Source organism: Pseudophryne corroboree, chromosome 6 (genome assembly GCF_028390025.1).
Source record: "Pseudophryne corroboree isolate aPseCor3 chromosome 6, aPseCor3.hap2, whole genome shotgun sequence".
Classification (NCBI taxonomy): Eukaryota; Metazoa; Chordata; class Amphibia; order Anura; family Myobatrachidae; genus Pseudophryne; species Pseudophryne corroboree.
In genome coordinates, this window is record NC_086449.1 from 464,665,012 (window position 1) to 464,688,902 (window position 23,891).

The 23,891-nt window shown below is 47.5% G+C and overlaps 1 protein-coding gene across 3 annotated transcripts in view; it reads left to right on the forward strand.

Moving 5' to 3' along the window:
* Positions 1-9,553: 9,553 nt before the first annotated feature.
* IQUB (IQ motif and ubiquitin domain containing) overlaps positions 9,554-23,891 on the forward strand; it is a 112,588-nt gene continuing 98,250 nt past the window's right edge. For 2 of the 3 annotated variants that reach the window (XM_063927177.1, XM_063927179.1), the window contains exons 1-3: positions 9,554-9,601; positions 11,437-12,108; positions 14,754-14,888. In XM_063927177.1, coding sequence (XP_063783247.1) covers positions 11,496-12,108; positions 14,754-14,888 — 748 coding nt within the window. In that variant the 5' untranslated portion in view covers positions 9,554-9,601; positions 11,437-11,495. The other variant, XM_063927178.1, reaches the window with a different exon arrangement.

Here is a 23,891-nt window from a genome sequence, read left to right on the forward strand (position 1 = left end):
CATAACGTCAGTTGGGGTCACCGTGTTGGGTAATGTGTTGCGTTGGCCCTTCAATGATCTAGGGCACTACTATGGTTCATAAAATAAACTAAGGCACTACTATGGGGCATAACATTAACTAAGACACTACTATGGTTCAGAATATGGTATTATGGGGCTTAAAATTAACAATTACTGTGGAATTGTCTCTAGAAGCATTAGGACAGGGGCTGTCGTTCAAAATGTTCCTATGGGGCCCACAAAGTTCTGGCTACGCCCCTGACCCAGTATATTGTCATGTTGACCCAGGTGGAGGTGCGATGTGAAAGGGCCAGGTTAAATTATCCCAAGTTGAGCAACACTGCATTTCAAGCTGGCATTAAAGGAGGGTTTTACACAGGTTATTCCCGTGTCAGGTACGGTGTGAACGGGTTACCCATGTTGATGCAACCCGAGTCCCATTCACACTATGGAGGAGGCGCCACCTCCACATTCGCCCCCATGACGTAAGCGCCGAGCTGAACATGCACGCTTTTGGCTGGATGTATCTTGAGTGATTTTGCACTGAGCATGCTATGGAGCCAAGAATGTGATGCAGAGTTGAACTCATTTCAGTTGCATCTCCATAACTAGGCTGTAATGGGACGTTTTCAAGTAGGCAGTGTTCATTGAGGACAATTGCAAGTCAAAGCAACTGCAGGCTATGAGGAGTTGGACATAACAGAAAATATGCATATTCCAGGTGTAACTCTTGCATCATGCATTGGTTCTGTTGATGACTAGTATCAGGCGGGTGCGGTTCATAGGGTCGACCACACTTAGGTCGACAGTGTCTAGGTGACAGTGACTAAGTCGACACTGAAAATAGGTCAACGCAGGCATTAGGTCAACATGAGCAAGGTCGACATGACAAAAGGTCGACATGAGTTTTTATTTTTATTTGTGGCGTTGTTTTCTTTGTAGAGTGAACGGGAAGCCCAATTAGTGCACAGTGTCCCCTCGCATGGCTTGCTTCGCTTGCCATACTTCGGGCAAGGTGCCTCACTGCGCTCGGCACAGGTTACTATTCCCAATTGTAGTCCATGTGGATCGTAAAGTATGAAAAAGTTCAAAAAATAAAAAAAAATTGTAAAAAACTCATGTCGACCTTTTGCCATGTCGACCTAGTGACCCAGTCGACCTAATGCATGTTGACCAATAGTGGTCGACCTAATGACTGTCAACCTAAGTGTAGTTGACCAAGAGACCGGATACTGTATCAGGCAGGATGCAAATAACTCTGCAAAGGCCCTCATTCAGCATGGATTGCATTTGTAAAGTTTCTCATATGCAGCTTTGCAAATGTGATCCATACTAATGCAAATGCAGTAGGAGGTGTTGAATGATGGGGGTAATTCAGAGTTGATCGCAGCAGCAAATTTGTTAGCAGTTGGGTAAAACCATGGGAGTCATTCCGAGTTGATCACTCACTAGCTGATCAGATAGTCACCGCCTATGGGGGAGTATATTTTCACTTTGCAAGTGTGCGAATGCTTTTGCAGCCGAGTGGTACAAAAACGTTTTGTGCAGTTTCTGAGTAGGTTTGAACCTACTCAGCCGCTGCGATCACTTCAGCCTGTCTGGTCCCGTAATTGACGTCAGACACCCGCCCTGTAAACGCTTGGACACTCCTGCATTTTTCCAAACACTCCCTGAAAATGGCAGTTGCCACCCACTAACGCCCTACTCCTATCAATGTCCTTGCGATTGGCTGTGCGAATGAATTCTTTGTTAAATCCGTCGCTCAGCAAACGATCCGCTTTGTACCCATACGACGTGCCTGCGCATTGCGGTGCATACGCATGCGCAGTTTTGCTGAGTTTTGACCTGGTCGCACTGCAGCGAAAAAAATCTTGCATGCGATCAGGTCGGAATGACCCCCCATGTGCACTGCAGGTGCGGCTGATATAACATTTGCAGAGAGAGTTAGATTTGGGTGGGTTATTTTGTTTCAGTGCAGAGTAAATACTGGCTGCATTATTTTTATACTGCAATTTAGATTTCAGTTTGAACCCACCACACCCAAATCTAACTCTCTCTGCACATGTTATGTCTGTATCCCCCCCTCGCCCACCCCGCTGCAGTGCACATGGTTTTCCCCAACTGCTAACAAATTTGCTGCTGCGATCAGATCTGAATTAGGCCTCATAATCAGGAAACTGCCCAGGGGACTGTACAAGAGAAAGCATGCTGAATGAGTGGTATCCGGTCTATAGCTCTACACTTAAAAGGTCTACAGTCAATAGGTTGACCACTAATGGTCGACATGCATTAGGTCAACAGGGTCAAAATGTCGACAACCAAAATGTCGACCGGGTCAAAAGGTCGACAGTGAAATGGTCAACATGGTTAAAAGGTCAACAGGGTCAAAACTTTGACACGATTTTACGTTTTTTTTTTTATTTTTACAACTTTTGATGCCTTTACTATCCATGTCACAAACTATTACCTTTAGTAACCGAGCCCGAAGCGTGGCGAGTGCAGCGAGCCTGCAAGGGGCAGCATTTGATTAAATTGACTATCAAACTATCACCATTAGTAACCGCACGACGAACGAAGCGGCGCGAGCCAAAGTCCCTGAAGCGTGGCGAGTGAAGCGTGGGGGGACGCATTTCAACAAATTGGGGTTAAAAATGTTTAAAAACACAAAACAACACCCAATTTTTTTGGGGGGTGTTGACCTTTTTACCCTGTCAACCTTTTCCCCATCGATCTTTTGACCCTGTCAACCTTTTTCCTGACGACCTCTTGACCCTGCTGACCTTTTGACTGTTGACCTTTCACTGACGACCTAATGACTGTCTATCTTTTTAATGTCTATCTTCCGTATCACAACCAAATGAGGGCCAAAGTCATATGTGCATTTTTACCCCTGAACACAATGTGGGAGAACTTGTACCCAGCTTCCATCCAACTCAGCTCTGCATCTAATGACTAGATCTGTATAAAGTGAATAAATTAGACTCTTCCATCAGTCTCCATAAGTGGCTTAGAGGGGCCTATTTATTAAAAGCTGTGCTGAAGTAGGGACAGGCACGGATGATCAGTTGGGTGGACACACTGACTGATCACAGTTTAAAAAATAAATACTTTTTTTTTTTAAAAACAACATACTTACCAGTCCAGGGAGCCGGTGATTGGTGCTCCGGTGTGGGCTGCCGGTCATCGAGACCTCCGGTGTGCTGCTGTGACTCCCGATGCAGTAAAGTGATGCTGCAAAACGGCAGTTCACTATACAGCATCGGGCTCAAGGCTGTGCACAGGAACCGGCAGCCCTGCAGAAGCACCGATCACTGGCTCCCTGGACTCATACGTATATTTACCGGAGTGGGGGGGGGGGTGTCCGAGGTGTGGGTAGTCGTGACGGGGGAAAGGTCGACCCGGTGGTGGTAGTGCTGCAGAGAGCATTTGTCCTGCATGAGATAATTAGTACATTAGTGCAATCTAGTAAATTACCGCAGTGCGTATTGGGTTGATTGCATCACCTCACATGGGGGAAGATGTACTAAGCCTGAAAAGTGATAAATATCACTGTGATAAAGCACCAGCCAATCGGCTCCTAACTGCCATGTCACAGGCTGTGTTTGAAAAATGACAGTTAGGAGCCGATTGGCTGCTGCTTTATCACAGTGATATTTATCACTTTTCAAGCTTAGTACATCTGGCCCATGGTGATAAATCGGCCCCTTAATAACAAAGTGTAATAACCACCAACACAGCATGCTACTGCTCTTTAGTGTCGAGTGTGGCAATGTCTACAATAAATAAGATTTTACTTACCGATAAATCTATTTCTCGTAGTCCGTAGTGGATGCTGGGGACTCCGTCAGGACCATGGGGAACAGCGGCTCCGCAGGAGACAGGGCACAAAAGTAAAAGCTTTAGGATCAGGTGGTGTGCACTGGCTCCTCCCCCTATGACCCTCCTCCAAGCCTCAGTTAGGATACTGTGCCCGGACGAGCGTACACAATAAGGAAGGATTTTGAATCCCGGGTAAGACTCATACCAGCCACACCAATCACACTGTACAACCTGTGATCTGAACCCAGTTAACAGCATGATAACAGCGGAGCCTCTGAAAAGATGGCTCACAACAATAATAACCCGATTTTTGTAACAATAACTATGTACAAGTATTGCAGACAATCCGCACTTGGGATGGGCGCCCAGCATCCACTACGGACTACGAGAAATAGATTTATCGGTAAGTAAAATCTTATTTTCTCTGACGTCCTAGTGGATGCTGGGGACTCCGTCAGGACCATGGGGATTATACCAAAGCTCCCAAACGGGCGGGAGAGTGCGGATGACTCTGCAGCACCGAATGAGAGAACTCCAGGTCCTCTTTAGCCAGGGTATCAAATTTGTAGAATTTTACAAACGTGTTCTCCCCCGACCACGTAGCTGCTCGGCAGAGTTGTAATGCCGAGACCCCTCGGGCAGCCGCCCAGGATGAGCCCACCTTCCTTGTGGAATGGGCCTTGACAGATTTAGGCTGTGGCAGGCCTGCCACAGAATGTGCAAGTTGAAATGTGCTACAAATCCAACGAGCAATCGTCTGCTTAGAAGCAAGAGCACCCAGTTTGTTGGGTGCACACATGATAACAGCGAGTCAGTTTTCCTGACTCCAGCCGTCCTGGAAACCTATATTTTCAGGGCCCTGACAACATCTAGCAACTTGGAGTCCTCCAAGTCCCTAGTAGCCGCAGGTACCACAATAAGCTGGTTCAGGTGAAACGCTGACACCACCTTAGGAAGAAACTGGGGACGAGTCCGCAGCTCTGCCCTGTCCGAATGGACAATCAGATATGGCTTTTGTGAGACAAAGCCGCCAATTCTGACACTCGCCTGGCCGAGGCCAGGGCCAACAGCATGGTCACTTTTCATGTGAGATATTTCAAATCCACAGATTTGAGCGGTTTAAAATGTGATTTGAGGAATCCCAGAACTACGTTGAGATCCCACAGTGCCACTGGAGGCACAAAAAGGGGGTTGTATATGCAATACTCCCTTGACAAACTTCTGGACTTCAGGAACTGAAGCCAATTCTTTCTGGAAGAAAATTGACAGGGCCGACATTTGAACCTTAATGGACCCCAATTTGAGGCCCATAGACACTCCTGTTTGCAGGAAATGCAGGAATCGACCGAGTTGAAATTTCTTCGTGGGGCCTCCTGGCCTCACACCACGCAACATATTTTCGCCACATGTGGTGATAATGTTTTGCGGTCACCTCCTTCCTGGCTTTGACCAGGGTAGGAATGACCTCTTCCGGAATGCCTTTTTCCCTTAGGATCTGGCGTTCCACCGCCATGCCGTCAAACGCAGCCGCGGTAAGTCTTGGAACAGACCTGGTACTTGCTGAAGCAAGTCCCTTCTTAGCGGCAGAGGCCATGAGTCCTCTGTGAGCATTTCTTGAAGTTCCGGGTGCCACGTCCTTCTTGGCCAATCCGGAGCCACGAGTATAGTTCTTACTCCTCTACGTCTTATAATTCTCAGTACCTTGGTTATGAGAAGCAGAGGAGGGAACACATACACCGACTGGTACACCCACGGTGTTACCAGAACGTCCACAGATATTGCTTGAGGGTCTCTTGACCTGGCGCAATACCTGTCCAGTTTTTTGTTCAGGCGGGACGCCATCATGTCCACCTTTGGTCTTTCCCAACGGTTCACAATCATGTGGAATACTTCCCGATGAAGTCCCCACTCTCCCGGGTGGAGGTCGTGCCTGCTGAGGAAGTCTGCTTCCCAGTTGTCCACTCCCGGAATGAACACTGCTGACAGTGCTATCACATGATTTTTCGCCCAGCGAAGAATCCTTGCAGTTTCTGCCATTGCCCTCCTGCTTCTTGTGCCGCCCTGTCTGTTTACGTGGGCGACTGCCGTGATGTTGTCCCACTGGATCAATACCGGCTGACCTTGAAGCAGAGGTCTTGCTAAGCTTAGAACATTGAAATTGCCCTTAGCTCCAGTATATTTATGTGGAGAGAAGTCTCCAGACTTGATCACACTCCCTGGAAATTTTTCCCTGTGTGACTGCTCCCCAGCCTCTCAGGCTGGCATCCGTGGTCACCAGGACCCAGTCCTGAATGCCGAATCTGCGGCCCTTTAGTAGATGAGCACTCTGCAGCCACCGCAGAAGAAACACCCTTGTCCTTGGAGACAGGGTTATCCGCTGATGCATCTGAAGATGCGATCCGGACCATTTTTCCAGCAGATCCCACTGAAAAGTTCTTGCGTGAAATCTACCGAATGGAATCGCTTCGTAAGAAGCCACCATTTTTCCCAGGACCCTTGTGCAATGATGCACTGACACTTTTCCTGGTTTTAGGAGGTTCCTGACTAGCTCGGATAACTCCCTGGCTTTCTTCTCCGGGAGAAACACCTTTTTCTGGACTGTGTCCAGAATCATCCCTAGGAACAGCAGACGTGTCGTCGGAAACAGCTGCGGTTTTGGAATATTTAGAATCCACCCGTGCTGTCGTAGTACTACTTGAGATAGTGCTACTCCGACCTCCAACTGTTCTCTGGACCTTGCCCCTATCAGGAGATCGTCCATTTTCTTTGAAGAAGAATCATCATTTCGGCCATTACCTTGGTAAGGACCCGGGGTGCCGTGGACAATCCAACCGGCAGCGTCTGAAACTGATAGTGACAGTTCTGTACCACGAACCTGAGGTACCCTTGGTGAGAAGGGCAAATTGGGACATGGAGGTAAGCATCCCTGATGTCCCGGGACACCATATAGTCCCCTTCTTCCTGGTTCGCCATCACTGCTCTGAGTGACTCCATCTTGATTTGAACCTTTGTATGTAAGTGTTCAACTATTTCAGATTTAGAATAGGTCTCACCAAGCCGTCTGGCTTCAGTACCACAATATAGTGTGGAATAATACCCCTTTCCTTGTTGTAGGAGGGGTACTTTGATTATCACCTGCTGGGAATACAGCTTGTGAATTGTTTCCACTACTGCCTCCCTGTCGGAGGGAGACGTTGGTAAAGCAGACTTCAGGAACCTGCGAGGGGGAGACGTCTCGAATTTCCAATCTGTACCCCTGGGATACTACTTGTAGGATCCAGGGGTCCACTTGCGAGTGAGCCCACTGCGTGCTGAAACTCTTGAGACGACCCCCCCCACCGCACCTGAGTCCGCTTGTACGGCCCCAGCGTCATGCTGAGGACTTGGCAGAAGCGGTGGAGGGCTTCTGTTTCTGGGAATGGGCTGCCTGCTGCAGTCTTCTTCCCTTTCCTCTATCCCATGGCAGATAGGACTGGCCTTTTGCCCGCTTGCCCTTATGGGGACGAAAGGACTGAGGCTGAAAAGACGTTGTCTTTTTCTCCTTTATACGGCAATACTTCCATGTGCCGTTTGGAATCTGCATCACCTGACCACTGTCGTGTCCATAAACAACTTCTGGCAGATATGGACATCGCACTTACTCTTGATGCCAGAGTGCAAATATCCCTCTGTGCATCTCGCATATATAGAAATGCATCCTTTAAATGCTCTATAGTCAATAAAATACTGTCCCTGTCAAGGGTATCAATATTTTCAGTCAGGGAATCCGACCAAGCCACCCCAGCGCTGCACATCCAGGCTGAGGCGATCGCTGGTCGCAGTATAACACCAGTATGTGTGTATATACTTTTTAGGATATTTTCCAGCCTCCTATCAGCTGGCTCCTTGAGGGCGGCCCTATCTGGAGACGGTACCGCCGCTTGTTTTGATAAGCGTGTGAGCGCCTTATCCACCCTAAGGGGTGTTTCCCAACGCGCCCTAACTTCTGGCGGGAAAGGGTATACCGCCAATAATTTTCTAACGGGGGAAACCCACGCATCATCACACACTTCATTTAATTTATCTGATTCAGGAAAAACTACAGGTAGTTTTTTCACACTCCACATAATACCCTTTTTTGTGGTACTTGTAGTATCAGAAATATGTAACACCTCCTTCATTGCCCTTAACAAGTAACGTGTGGCCCTAAAGGAAAATACGTTTGTTTCTTCACCGTCGACACTGGAGTCAGTGTCCGTGTCTGTGTCTGTGTCGACCGACTGAGGTAAAAGGACGTTTTAACGCCCCTGACGGTGTTTGAGACGCCTGGACAGGTACTAATTGGTTTGCCGGCCGTCTCATGTCGTCAACCGACCTTGCAGCGTGTTGACATTATCACGTAATTCCTTAAATAAGCCATCCATTCCGGTGTCGACTCCCTAGAGAGTGACATCACCATTACAGGCAATTGCTCCGCCTCCTCACCAACATCGTCCTCATACATGTCGACACACACGTACCGACACACAGCACACACACAGGGAATGCTCTGATAGAGGACAGGACCCCACTAGCCCTTTGGGGAGACAGAGGGAGAGTTTGCCAGCACACACCAAAAACGCTATAATTATACAGGGACAACCTTTATATAAGTGTTTTTCCCTTATAGCATTTTAATATATATAGTCATATCGCCAAATAAGTGCCCCCCCTCTCTGTTTTAACCCTGTTTCTGTAGTGCAGTGCAGGGGAGAGCCTGGGAGCCTTCCCACCAGCATTTCTGTGAGGGAAAATGGCGCTGTGTGCTGAGGAGAATAGGCCCCGCCCCCTTTTCGGCGGGCTTCTTCTCCCGTTTTTCTGAGACCTGGTTGGGGTTAAATACATCCATATAGTCCCCAGGGGCTATATGTGATGTATTTTTAGCCAGAATAAGGTACTTTCATTGCTGCCCAGGGCGCCCCCCCCAACGCCCTGCATCCTCAGTGACCGCTGTTATGAAGTGTGCTGACAACAATGGCGCACAGCTGCAGTGCTGTGCGCTACCTTATGAAGACTGAAAAGTCTTCTGCCGCCGGTTTCTGGACCTCTTCACTTTTCGGCATCTGCAAGGGGGTCTGCGACGCGGCTCCGGGACGAACCCCAGGGTGAGACCTGTGTTCCGACTCCCTCTGGAGCTAATGGTGTCCAGTAGCCTAAGAAGCCAATCCATCCTGCACGCAGGTGAGTTCACTTCTCTCCCCTAAGTCCCTCGATGCAGTGAGCCTGTTGCCAGCAGGACTCACTGAAAATAAAAAACCTAACAAAACTTTTACTCTAAGCAGCTCTTTAGGAGAGCCACCTAGATTGCACCCTTCTCGGCCGGGCACAAATATCTAACTGAGGCTTGGAGGAGGGTCATAGGGGGAGGAGCCAGTGCACACCACCTGATCCTAAAGCTTTTACTTTTGTGCCCTGTCTCCTGCGGAGCCGCTGTTCCCCATGGTCCTGACGGAGTCCCCAGCATCCACTAGGACGTCAGAGAAAAGTAAGTACTGTGTAAACAGTGGAGGAGAAAGTGACAGTCGGATTTGTACCTGTGTTCATATCATTATACTGTAGTATAAAAATACCACTTAGCAGCCCCCGTTATTAGCACGGTAGATGCTAGAATCAAGTGGCACACATCGTACAGTAGTACATGTAGTACATCCGGGAGGAGGGAGGCTGCGGCTGCTGTTGCTCTTTAGCTGCTGCTCTGGAAACGCACCGCCCCTGTCTCCCTGGAGACGCAGGTGACAACAAATTAGCCGGGACTCCGGGGCCGGTGAGCGGGGCATGAGAGTGGGAGCTTCGGGCAGCAGCTATAGGGGCACCGGAGTAATACACAACGTGCTGTGCAGGATCCCTTCCCGAGATCACCTATGTACAAAAGAGAGAGAGAGAGAGAGAGAGAAGAGAGAGAAGAGAGAGAGAGAGAGAGAGAGAGAGAGAGAGAGAGAGAGATATGCACAGGCATTACTCATACTGACATCATTGTATCATTATTTTAACTTTGCAAAAATGTGGCAATGATGATTAATGTATGTTAATAAAACAACCCATAGCTGCCAAAATGATTTCTTAAAGGCTCTGTCATTTAAAAGAAGCTAATCTTAAAACATAATTCTGTAGCTATAGAGATTCTGCTTAAGGGTGACCCATTGCCTGACATTTTGTTTGAAATGTAATTAGCCTCATTGTCATGGGGATTATTCTGTTATAGCCTGTGACTGATCATTTATTTTACTTTCATCAAAAAAATCAAATTGAAGCACTCGTGGTAATACATGCAAAATACAGAGGCCTTTATCTGTGTTAAAAAAATAATGTGTCCATATATTGCCCAGCCATTGATAGGAAATATGAAGTTAATATTAGTTGTATATTACAAATGCATATTTTCTGTAAATGTTATAGGTAGTATGTGTCAATGTAAAAAATAAACTATTTCCTATCTATGTAGGTTAAAAATTATATGTACAAATGCTTCTATAGTTATTGGTATTTAGACAATTGTTTTATTCTGCTAAGTACCTATGAAACATGGTTATTAAGAGGTGCATAAAAGTGGTGTGGTGTGTCACAGGGCAGCATATAATATAACAGGGCAATGTGGCACCATCCTAGAACACATATAGTGCCAGATGCAGCGGTATGACAGGTGTCATTTTTAAATGTTTTTTTTTTTTTTGTCAAATATATGCATGTTTAGTCTTATTATGGAATACGTGTATGGATGTGTGATCAGCCTAGACCTCTGTCATGTAGAACCAGTGATGGCTGCATTGAAGGATGGCTTTTATTTGCTCTAGTAGGAAATCCAGCACATTTATGTATCCTTTGGAATTATATATAAAAAAAACCATATTTTGAAAAACTACACTGAGTGTTTAAAAAAATATGGAACCTGCAACTGTAGTTTTGAAGAGAGCAGTGGTTGATTTCCCATTAGGTACATGAGGCACATGCCTAGGGGTGCCCCTTGCTTGGGGCAGTACAGCTGGCCTCCATGCATCAGAGCCAAGTAGACTGCTGGTCTGATAAGGTCCCTTGGAGTCCGGATTACTTTATTTATTTATTTATTGCTATCATGAGAAATTTTGCTGCAGAAGATAAGGTCATGGGTGAGACTGGGGCTGTAATGGCTGTCCAATGTGTGACATCCTGACATAGAGGGACTGCAACCCTCAGTGATGTGCGTTAGGGGTGGGCAGCTAATGTCATTGGTTGGCCAATAATGCAGTGCTTAGGGGCAGCCTGAACCCTAAATCCACCCCTCAGAAAGAGGAAACAGGTATATACAGAGAAAACAATCTTTTTATTATGCTGTAAGGTAGATATGTTATTTTTATATGTTAAGAATTCCATAATTCTTTTTTTTTTTAATTATATTTTAAAGGGCTTACAGGGAAGTAGCGTGAATACAGTAGATTTACAAAAATATATATATTTCTGTGATACAGCATAATCCATGTAATCACCATTATCATGCTTGATTGTCATGAACACTGCTTAATATTTATACATCTGGCTGTACTTCATGGTGTTTTGTAGAGTTCTTTGCAGTAACACCAAATGTTATATTTCAAATACAATTTTCTATTCCATATCATATTTTAGTTTATTGAAGAACTGCAAGCTCTCTGACAAAACAAGCAAAGGAACCCTGACAGCTTAAGATGGAACATACATTTGAATCATCTTCTGGAAATGCAAACGTAACGCAGCAAACAGATGATGAGAGCCAGGGAATTTTAACTGAACTGAGTCAAGGAATGACTAACACTGTGGAAAATGAACTGAATGAAACAATACTTCATCATGAAGACCAACACTCCATTGTGGAGAGTGCAGGGGTCCAAAGTTTGGACCTAAACCAACAAATAGAATGTGACGAGTCATCAGATATGTTGGTGGATCAACATAACAATCAGAAAATGGTTGACTTAGGAGATAAGCCACCAGATTCGGAAAAGCCATTTGCCCAAGAACAACATATTGCAGAAACGGCATTAGAACCACCTGAACATGTTTTAAACCACAAATTATCAGAAACAGAGCAGCGGAGTGTAGAAGATAGTTCTTCTAATTCAATAGGACTTCAGACAGCTCCAGAGGTCAGCAATGAGCTACAAGAAGAAACCACACAAGCCCAAGCAGTTGTGCAGGCAGACAACATGCACACACCATCTATATTAAAGGAGGATGACAAAGTAGTTCCAGAGGAGCAAGAGCCTAATCTCCATCAAAGTGTTTCTGAAAACCATGAAGTGTCCAGTGCTACAGCTACAGGTATTGCCATTTTAGTTTTAGAACAGATTTCATCTTCTTTAGTTTAAAGTTGTTGATCCTCTCACTCTTATCTTACTATCAAAATCATTATTACAAAAGCACAGTTCAGGCCTCCAGTAAACAAAGAACTCTGAAGAGCATCCGGGGAAATTTAGCTATAGTTAAGGAAAATATGATTGGTCAAGGGAGCAGAAGTAAGAAGATATCATGGTATCTCTATACATGTCAGTGGCTAGTTGTATGTAGTGGTGCAAGTTGAAAAAATTTCTTAGTGGTATTGTGCCTGCGGCGCACGCGCAAATGAATTGGTGTGGTCACATGCCACACGAGGCATGGCCAATGAAAATGGGGGCGTGATGTACATATGGGGGACCAGATACACATATGCCCCCAATAGTGCCAGATACACATATACCCCCAGTATTGCAGTGCCAGATACACATATGCCCCCACAGCTCCAGATACACATATGCCTCCACAGTGCCAGCTATGTCCCCACAGTGCCAGATACACATATGCCCCACAGCACCAGATACACATATGCCCCCACAGTGCTAGCTATGTCCCTACAGTGCCAGATACACATATGCCCCCACAATGTCAGATACACATATGCCCCCACAGTGCCAGATACACAAATGCCCCACAGTGCCAGATACACATATGCCTCCACAGTGCCAGACACACATATGACCCCAGTGCCAGATACACATAAGCCCCCACAGTGCCAGATATGCTCCTACACTGCTAGTTACACATATGCCCCCACAGCGCCAGGTATAACTCCCCCTGGGCTGCTCACCGCGATGCTGCCGCTGGCTGCTGTGTGTGAGGGGAGGAGAGCGCAGCACACAACTATCTTGCCCCTCAGTGCTCAGTCCAGTCTCCGGCAGCGGCGGCATATATCTCCAATCAGGTGCCAGTTCGTAAGCCAATCAAAGCTTGCTGTCCGGCAGCCAATCAGGAGCTGCAGCTGCCAGTCCACGAGCTCTGATTGGCTAACAAACTGGCGCCTCACTAGAGAAAAACACTGCCGCTGCCGGAGACCGGGTTGAACACTGAGGGGCAGGAGAGGCGCGAGGAGAGGCGTGCGCTGCGCTCTCCTCCACTCACATACAGCAGAGCAGTGGCTGCAAGCATTGCGGTCGGGCTGGCGGTACTGCGTACCGGCTGCCAATTTCCTACAGGTACACAGTTCCGACCCATACCACCATACTTGCAGCACTGGTTGTATGAAAAGATCAGCACATATAAATATTGTAAATGATGATGACAGATATAATATATATAAATATAGTAAAGTGTGATTGGTATATGTCCAATAAAATCATGTAATTGAAAGTTAATAAAAAACCCATATAGAGAGAGAGAATCGGCAGGGGTCCGGCACAGCCACTTAAATAATTACCACACTGGGTGCCTTCACAAGGGGATAGTCAGCAAGAACGGCAGGTGCGGCACTCTAATGAATTGAACACACGTTATTCAAGAATTACAACGTTTCAATGCCCTTTATTTTGTGGCCGCACCTGCCGTTCTTGCTATATATATATATATATATATATATATATATAAAAGGTTCTTTCATTGGGGATACATTATAATATCATGATTTTCAAAATTTGCATCATTAAAAAGTTTCAGCTTTACAAAGGATGGTGGAGCCTGGATTGTGATACCCGTTGGGATGCCGGCGCCGGCATTCCAAGCAGTGTCGAGATTCCGGCGTCAATATTTCAACTGCCGAGACCCAACCGTCGGGATCCTTACCAGATCCCAAGATCTCTATAATGATAATACAATTATTATGTTGTTGGTATGTAATTTGCAATGGGGATGGTTGTTTTGTTTTATATTGTTTTTGGATGTTATATATATTATGTAGAAAGTTACCATGGAAGTCAGCTGGCAGCTCTTTTAATGCTAAGTTCTTATGTATGGGTTTCCCTTATATTTGTTTGCAAACTCACCCGTTTTCTCCATTATTCTGTGTGAGTTGGTGCTACAGTGCTTTAATTCAGCCAAACACATATCAGGTGATGTGTTTTTCATTAATTTTCAATATCACAATTTATATACTGTATACAGGTTGAGTATCCCATATCCAAATATTCCAAAATACGGAATATTCCGAAATACGGAATTTTTTGAGTGAGAATGAAATAGTGAAACCTTTTGTTTTTTGATGGCTCAATGTACACAAACTTTGTTTAATACACAAAGTTATTACACATATTGTATTAAATGACCTTCAGGCTGTGTGTATAAGGTGTCTTTAAAACATACATCAGTTGTGTGAATGTACACACACTTTGTTTAATGCAAAAAGTTATTTAAAATATTGAGTGAAATGACCTTCAGGCTGTGTGTTTAAGGTGTATATGAAACATAAATGCATTCTGTGCTTTAGACTTTGGTCCCATCACCATGATATCTCATTATCGTATGCAATTATTCCAAACTACGGAAAAATCCAATATCCAAAATACTTCTGGTCCCAAGCATTTTGGATATGGGATACTCAACCTGTATTAAATATGAAACAATTTGTTTGTATCAATGCTTGGGAGAAAGCTATGCTGTCTATTTACTAACAAGATAATCCTGACTATGATGAAATACTGAAACACCTATTTTTATTTTAGTTAAGGTGATTCTATCTCCCAATGGCCAAGTGGTCACAGTTGCATTTTCTATTGGAAATTCTGTGGGAAACCTTAAGAAATACTTTGCAAATCAAATGAAAATACCAGAAACGGTCATACAAATAATGTTTGAAGGTAAGTACAATTATATGGAAATGTGAAATACATAGGGCTGGATGTAATAAAACCACGCCTTATAAATGATTTTCACTTTTAAAAAAATGTACGCGTTCGGCCGGGACCGCACCTTCGGCCAACTCGGACTTCATTACATCCAGCCCTTAGTCTGTACATTTTGCACTACTGCATTATACAGTATTATTATCTGTATCCCACAGATGATAATGCAGTATACGTAATACCCACCTGACCAAATATGATAGAATCTAAGAGATATATTATTCTAAAAATATTTAAGCGCTACCTCGTGACTTTTATGTCCAATCTTGACTTATACACTAAGGGCTCCACCATACTTTATTCGCAGAGACACTCAATTTCAGCTACACCACAAACTTACATACACTGATGACATTTATGTGAAAGTATCAGAATCACACTGTCACAGTCGCATGGTATATGCTCCCAACACTGCCAAACTACCCATCTTCTTCCCCAGACTACAGGACAATCTAGTGGTGAAAATTATTAGTGGGAGGCAGAGGTGTAGCAAGGTGTCATGGTGCCTGGGGCAAGGTATGCTTCGGCGCCCCCCCTCCCCTGTACTGAATTGGGGGCGTGGCCACCTGGGCCGCTTCTAGACCTTGTGGCACTCAGAGTGAAAGTTTCCTTTTTGCGCCACCCCCCCCCCCCCCACCACCACCACACACACACCCGCAGGCGACACATAGTGCGCGCCGAAGGCGCGCGGCAAAGAAAAGGAGCATGGCTTCATAGGGAAGGGGCATCGCCACAGTTATGCTGCCTGTAGTTATGGACCCAGTAGTTGTGCCCCCTGTAGCTGTGCCTGGAGTAGTTGTGCCCCCAGTAGTTGTGCCAGCGGTAGATTTGCCCCCTGTAGTTGTGCCCACAGTAGAGTTGCCACCTGTAGTTGTGCCCCTGTAGCTGAGCCCCCTGTAGATTTGCTCCCTGTAGATTTGCCCCCAGTAGTTGTGCCCCCGTACTTGTGCCCCCAGTAGTTGTGCCCCCAGTAGCTGTGACCCCTTTAGATTTGCCCCAGTAGTTGTGTCCCTTTAGCTGTGCCCCCAGTAGTTGTGCGCCCTGTAGATTTGCCCACAGTAGTAGTGCCCCCTGTAGATTTGCCCCCAGTAGTTGTGCCCCCTGTAGATTGCCCACAGTAGTAGTGCCCCCTGTATATTTGCCCCCAGTAGTTGTGCCCCCTGTATATTTGCCCACAGTAGTTGTGCCCCCTGTATATTTGCCCCCAGTAGTTGTGCCCCTGTAGATTTGCCCACTGTAGTAGTGCCACCCGTATATTTGCCCCCAGTAGTTGTGCCCCCTGTATATTTGCCCCCAGTAGTTGTGCCCCTGTAGATTTGCCCACAGTAGTAGTGCCACCCGTATATTTGCCCCCAGTAGTTGTGCCCCCTGTATATTTGCCCACAGTAGTAGTGCCCCCTGTATATTTGCCCACAGTAGTAGTGCCCCCCGTAAATATTTGCCCCAAGTAGTTTGCCCACAGTAGTAGTGCCCCCTGTATATTTGCCCTCAGTAGTTGTGCCCCCTGTATATTTGCCCACAGTAGTTGTGCCCCCTGTAGATTTGCCCACAGTAGTAGTGCCCCCCGTATATTTGCCCCCAGTAGTAGTGCCCGCAGTATATTTGCCCCCAGTAGTTGTGCCCCATGTAGATTTGCCCACAGTAGTAGTGCCCTCTGTATATTTGCCCCCAGTAGTTGTGCCCACTGTATATTTGCCCCCAGTAGTTGTGCCCCCTGTATATTTGCTCCCCAGTAGTTGTGCCCCCTGTATATTTGCCCCCAGTAGTTGTGCCCCCTGTATATTTGCCCCCAGTAGATGTGCCCCCTGTAGATTTGCCCACAGTAGTAGTGCCCCCTGTATATTTGCCCCCAGTAATTGTGACCCCTGTATATTTGTCCACAGTAGTTGTGCCCCCTGTATATTTTCCCCTGTAGTTGTGCCCCCTGGTAGCGCCGCTTCACACACAAAGAAAAACACCCAAAAAAACAATACTCACCTGTCCCGCTCCTGCTGCTCCGTCTCCGCAGTCCTGTCCCATCTGGCTGCGGCGCGTCTCCACCCGTCGGGCGTCTGACGTCATGACGTCAGCCGCCTGTGCATCACAAAGCACGGAGCAGGGGAGGGAGCTGACGCTGCTCCGGCTCGCAGCTGTCAGTGACTGACAGCTGTGAGCTCCGTGAGGCCAGACGGAGGTCCCGGTGGAGTAGAGCTGCGGCGCCCTGTACTGTCTTGTGCGCCTGGAGCTCGAGCTCCACCGGAAGCACCCTCCCAACGCCCCTGGTGGGAGGTTATTTGAATACTATTTCTCTGACGTCCTAGTGGATGCTGGGAACTCCGTAAGGACCATGGGGAATAGACGGGCTCCGCAGGAGACTGGGCACTCTAAAAGAAAGATTAGGTACTATCTGGTGTGCACTGGCTCCTCCCATTATGACCCTCCTCCAGACCTCAGTTAGATTTCTGTGCCCGGCCGAGCTGGATGCACACTAGGGGCTCTCCTGAGCTCCTAGAAAGAAAGTTTATTTTAGGTTTTTTATTTTACAGTGAGACCTGCTGGCAACAGGCTCACTGCATCGAGGGACTAAGGGGAGAAGAAGCGAACCTACCTGCTTGCAGCTAGCTTGGGCTTCTTAGGACACCATTAGCTCCAGAGGGATCGACCGCATGGAACTGGCCTTGGTGTTCGTTCCCGGAGCTGCGCCGCCGTCCCCCTTACAGAGCCAGAAGCAAGAAGAGGTCCGGAAAATCGGCGGCAGAAGACTTCAGTCTTCACCAAGGTAGCGCACAGCACTGCAGCTGTGCGCCATTGCTCCTCATGCACACTTCACACTCCGGTCATTGAGGGTGCAGGGCGCTGGGAAGGGGCGCCCTGAGGGCAATATATGACACCTTGGCTGGCAAATCTACATCATATATAGTCCTAGAGGCTATATAGATGTAAAATTACCCCTGCCAGTATTCCAGAAAAAGCGGGAGAAAGTCAGTTGAAAAAGGGGCGGGGCTTCTCCCTCAGCACACTGGCGCCATTTTCTCTTCACAGTGCAGCTGGAAGACAGCTCCCCAGGCTCTCCCCTGTAGTTTTCAGGCTCAAAGGGTTAAAAAGAGAGGGGGGGCACAAAATTTAGGCGCAATATTGTATATACAAGCAGCTATTGGGAAAAATTCACTCAATATAGTGTTAATCCCAAAATTATATAGCGCTCTGGTGTGTGCTGGCATACTCTCTCTCTGTCTCCCCAAAGGGCTGTGTAGGGTCCTGTCCTCAGTCAGAGCATTCCCTGTGTGTGTGTGCGGTGTGTCGGTACGGCTGTGTCGACACGTTTGATGAGGAGGCTTATGTGATGGCAGAGCAGATGCCGATAAATGTGATGTCGCCCCCTGTGGGGCCGACACCAGAGTGGATGGATAGGTGGAAGGTATAAACCGACAGTGTCAACTCCTTACATAAAAGGATGGATGACGTAACAGCTATGGGACAGCCGGCTTCTCAGCCCGCGCCTGCCCAGGCATCTCAAAGGCCATCAGGGGCTCAAAAACGCCCGCTCCCTCAGATGGCAGACACAGATGTTGATACGGAGTCTGACTCCAGTGTCGACGAGGTTGAGACATATACACAATCCACTAGGAACATCCGTTACATGATCCCGGCAATAAAAAATGTGTTACACATTTCTGACATTAACCCAAGTACCACTAAAAAAGGGTTTTATGTTTGGGGAGAAAAAGCAGGCAGTGTTTTGTTCCCCCATCAAATGAGTGAATGAAGTGTGAAAAAGCGTGGGTTCCCCCGATAAGAAACTGGTAATTTCTAAAAAGTTACTAATGGCGTACTCTTTCCCGCCAGAGGATAAGTTACGCTGGGAGATATCCCCTAGGGTGGATAAGGCGCTCACACGTTTGTCAAAAAAGGTGGCACTGCCGTCTTAGGATACGGCCACTTTGAAGGTACCTGCTGATAAAATGCAGGAGGCTATCCTGAAGTCTGTATTTACACACTCAGGTACTAGACTGAGACCTGCAGATAGTGCTGCTGCAGCGTGGTCTGTAACCCTGTCAAACAGGGATACTATTTTGCGAACATAAGACGTCGTCTTATATATGAGGGATGCACAGAGGGATATTTTGCCGGCTGGCATCCAGAATTAATGCAATGTCCATTCTGTCAGGAGGGTATTAGAGACCCGACACTGGACAGGTGATGCTGACTTTAAAAGGCACATAGAGCCTTATAAGGGTGAGGAATTGTTTGGGGATGGTCTCTGGGACCTCGTATCCACAGCAACAGCTGGGAAAATTTTTTTTTTACCTCAGGTTTCCTCACAGCCTAAGAAAGCACTGTATTATCAGGTACAGTCCTTTCGGCTTCAGAAAAGCAAGCGGGTCAAAGGCGCTTCCTTTCTGCACAGAGACGAGGGAAGAGGGAAAAAGCTGCACCAGTCAGCCAGTTCCCAGAATCAAAATTCTTCCCCCGCTTCCTCTGAGTCCACCGCATGAAGCAGGGGCTCCACAGGCGTAGCCAGGTATGGTGGGGGGCCGCCTCAAAAATTTCAGCGATCAGTGGGCTCGCTCACAGGTGGATCCCTGGATCCTTCAAGTAGTATCTCAGGGGTACAAGCTGGAATTCGAGGCGTCTCCCCCCCGCCGTTTCCTCAAATCTGCCTTGCCGACAACTCCCTCAGGCAGGGAGGCTGTGCTAGAGGTAATTCACAAGCTGTATTCCCAGCAGGTGATAGTCAAGGTGCCCCTACTTCATCAAGGACGGGGTTACTATTCCACACTGTTTGTGGTACCGAAACCGGACGGTTCGGTGAGACCCATTTTAAATTTGAAATCCTTGAACACATACATAAAAAAATTCAAGTTCAAGATGGAATCGCTCAGGGCGGTTATTGCAAGCCTGGAGGAGGGGGATTACATGGTATCCCTGGACATCAAGGATGCTTACCTACATGTCCCCATTTACCATCCTCACCAGGAGTACCTCAGATTTGTGGTACAGGATTGCCATTACCAATTCCAAACACTGCCGTTTGGACTGTCCACGGCACCGAGGGTCTTTACCAAGGTAATGGCAGAAATGATGATACTCCTTCGAAAAAAGGGAGTTTTAATTATCCCGTACTTGGACGATCTCCTTATAAAGGCGAGGTCCAAGGAGCAGTTGTTGGTCGGAGTAGCACTATCTCGGGAAGTGCTACAACAGCATGGATGGATTCTATACATTCCAAAGTCACAGCTGGTTCCTACCACACGCCTACTGTTCCTGGGGATGGTTCTGGACACAGAACAGAAAAAAGTGTTTCTCCCGCAGGAGAAAGCCAAGGAGCTGTCATCTCTAGTCAGAGACCTCCTGAAACCAAAACAGGTATCGGTGCATCACTGCACACGAGTCCTGGGAAAAATGGTAGCTTCTTACGAAGCAAAATTCCATTCGGCAGGTTCCATGCAAGAACCTTTCAGTGGGACCTCTTGGACAAGTGGTCGGGATCGCATCTTCAGATGCATCGGCTGATAACTCTGTCTCCAAGGACCAGGGTATCTCTACTGTGGTGGCTGCAGAGTGCTCATCTTCAAGAGGGCCTCAGATTCGGCATACAGGACTGGGTCCTGGTAACCACGGATGCCAGCCTTCGAGGCTGGGGGGCATTCACACAGGGAAGAAATTTCCAAGGACTTTGGTCAAGTCAGGAGTCGTCCCTACACATAAATATTCTGGAACTGAGGGCCATTTACAATGCCCTAAGTCTGGCAAGGCCTCTGCTTCAAAACCAGCCGGTACTGATCCAATCAGACAACATCACGGCAGTCGCCCATGTAAACCGACAGGGCGGCACAAGAAGCAGGATGGCGATAGCAGAAGCAACAAGGATTCTCCGATGGGCGGAAAATCACGTCTTAGCACTGTCAGCAGTGTTCATTCCGGGAGTGGACAACTGGGAAGCAGACTTCCTCAGCAGACACGACCTACACCCGGGAGAGTGGGGACTTCATCCAGAAGTCTTCCAACTGTTGGTAAACCATTGGGAAAGGCCACAGGTGGACATGATGGCGTCCCGCCTAAACAAAAAACTAGATATTGCGCCAGGTCAAGGGACCCTCAGGCAATAGCTGTGGACGCTCTAGTGACACCGTGGGTGTACCAGTCGGTTTATGTATTCCCTCCTCTGCCTCTCATACCAAAGGTACTGAGAATAATAAGAAAACGAGGAGTAAGAACGATACTCGTGGTTCCGGATGGGCCAAGAAGAGCTTGGTACCCAGAACTTCAAAGAAATGATATCAGAGGACCCATGGCCTCTACCGCTCAGACAGGATCTGCTACAGCAGGGGCCCTGTCTGTTCCAAGACTTACCGTGGCTGCGTTTGACGGCATGGCGGTTGAATTCCGGATCCTAAAGGAAAAGGGCATTCCGGAAGAAGTCATTCCTACGCTGATAAAAGCCAGGAAAGAAGTAACCGCAAACCATTATCACCGTATTTGGCGAAAATATGTTGCGTGGTGTGAGGCCAGGAAGGCCCCAACAGAGGAATTTCAGCTGGGTCGTTTTCTGCACTTCCTACAGTCAGGGGTGACTATGGGCCTAAAATTGGGTTCCATTAAGGTCCAGATTTCGGCTCTGTCGATTTTCTTCCAGAAAGAACTGGCTTCACTGCCTGGAGTTCAAACATTTGTAAAGGGAGTGCTACATATTCAGCCCCCTTTTGTGCCTCCTGTGGCACCTTGGGATCTCAACGTGGTGTTGAGTTTCTTAAAATCACATTGGTTTGAGCCACTTAAAACTGTGGATTTGAAATATCTCACGTGGAAAGTGGTCATGTTATTGGCCTTGGCTTCGGCCAGGCGTGTGTCAGAATTGGCGGCTTTGTCATGTAAAAGCCCTTATCTGATTTTCCATATGGACAGGGCAGAATTGAGGACTCGTCCCCAGTTTCTCCCTAAGGTGGTATCAGCTTTTCACTTGAACCAACCTATTGTAGTGCCTGCGGCTACTAGGGACTTGGAAGATTCCAAGTTACTGGACGTAGTCAGGGCCTTAAAAATTTATATTTCCAGGACGGCTGGAGTCAGGAAAACTGACTCGCTTTTTATCCTGTAGGCACCCAACAAAATAGGTGCTCCTGCTTCTAAGCAGACTATTGCTCGCTGAATTTGTAGCACAATTCAGCTGGAGCATTCTGCGGCTGGATTGCCGCATCCTAAATCAGTAAAAGCCCATTCCACGAGGAAAGTGGGCTCATCTTGGGCGGCTGCCCGAGGGGTCTCGGCTTTACAATTTTGCCGAGCTGCAACTTGGTCAGGGGCAAACACGTTTGCTAAATTCTACAAAATTGATACCCTGGCTGAGGAGGACCTTGAGTTCTCTCATTCGGTGCTGCAGAGTCATCCGAACTCTCCCGCCTGTTTGGGAGCTTTGGTATAATCCCCATGGTCCTTACGGAGTTCCCAGCATCCACTAGGACGTCAGAGAAAATAAGATTTTACTCACCGGTAAATCTATTTCTCGTAGTCCGTAGTGGATGCTGGGCGCCCATCCCAAGTGCGGATTGTCTGCAATACTTGTATGTAGTTATTACCTAACTAAGGGTTATTGTTGAGCCATCTGTTGAGAGGCTCAGTTATATTTCATACTGTTAACTGGGTGTAGTATCACGAGTTATACGGTGTGATTGGTGTGGCTGGTATGAGTCTTACCCGGGATTCAAAATCCTTCCTTATTGTGTCAGCTCTTCCGGGCACAGTATCCTAACTGAGGTCTGGAGGAGGGTCATAGTGGGAGGAGCCAGTGCACACCAGATAGTACCTAATCTTTCTTTTAGAGTGCCCAGTCTCCTGCGGAGCCCGTCTATTCCCCATGGTCCTTACGGAGTTCCCAGCATCCACTACGGACTACGAGAAATAGATTTACCGGTGAGTAAAATCTTATTTTTTACACAATAACCTGAGCAAGTGGGGTCACTCTTTGAGGGGTGACATCAAAATGCTGATTCCTCCTCATGACAGGAATCGGGTGATACACTTTGATGTTACGTGCAGCACTCGGCTCCTGTCACAGTGTAGGAGTCGCTGCCAGTGCAGCCAGACGAGTCTCTAAGGGCAGCCCAGCCTCTCTGGAAATGGTGAAAATGGGGTCAAACCACGCACCTTCCCACAAAGCCATAACCCCATTTTGGGCACATGCCATTGGTACGTGCGTGCAGTGGCGGATTTAGGGGGGGGGGGGCACCCAGGCACGTGCCCCCCCTGTCATTTAGGATATATTCATAATACAGTAGCTGCATGGGCTGTGGGGACCGCATGCAACCTGCGGTCCCCACAGCCCATGCAGCTACTGTACTATGAATATAGCGTGTCACCAGGAAGCAGGGCTGGCCGGAGCGGAGTAGGGTGGTCACAGCGGCGGATTGGGATGCCGGTACATACTACCAGTCGGTCGGCTTCCCTGTTCACTTCAGTGGCCGTGCTGCTCCCCCTTCGCTTTGGCTGGCTCCTATATCCGCGGCTGCGGCGATAAGAGCTTATGCGCATGCTCAGAAACCCATTCAAGCCGGAGCCGCGGCAGTGAAGAGAGTGTCTGCTGGCTGCTGCCCTCAAGGCAAATAACCAGGGGCAGCGAGTGCACCGAGGAGCCAGGTATCCAGGGCCTGACAAACAGTGTTATAGCACGGGGCACCCTGGAGCAATACATCCCTTGATCACCAGCATCCTGTAGGAACTGGAATCGCGACCGGAAGCATATGCAAGTTAGTGCCGGCGGTGATGCTGATCACCTGTGTATGTCTGACTTTGCAATGCGTCTGCTCCCTGCACACTGTGTAAGATGGGACTGTGCTATGATAGGAGGTCAGGGTTTGGATGCCTAGGAGAGCTGCATGAAAGTTATTCCTGAATCCTCAGTGTCAGTTTGTGTATATCAGTAAGTCAGCATCTGTGTCAACATCTGTTTGTCAATGTATCAGCATCTGTGTGTCAGTGTCT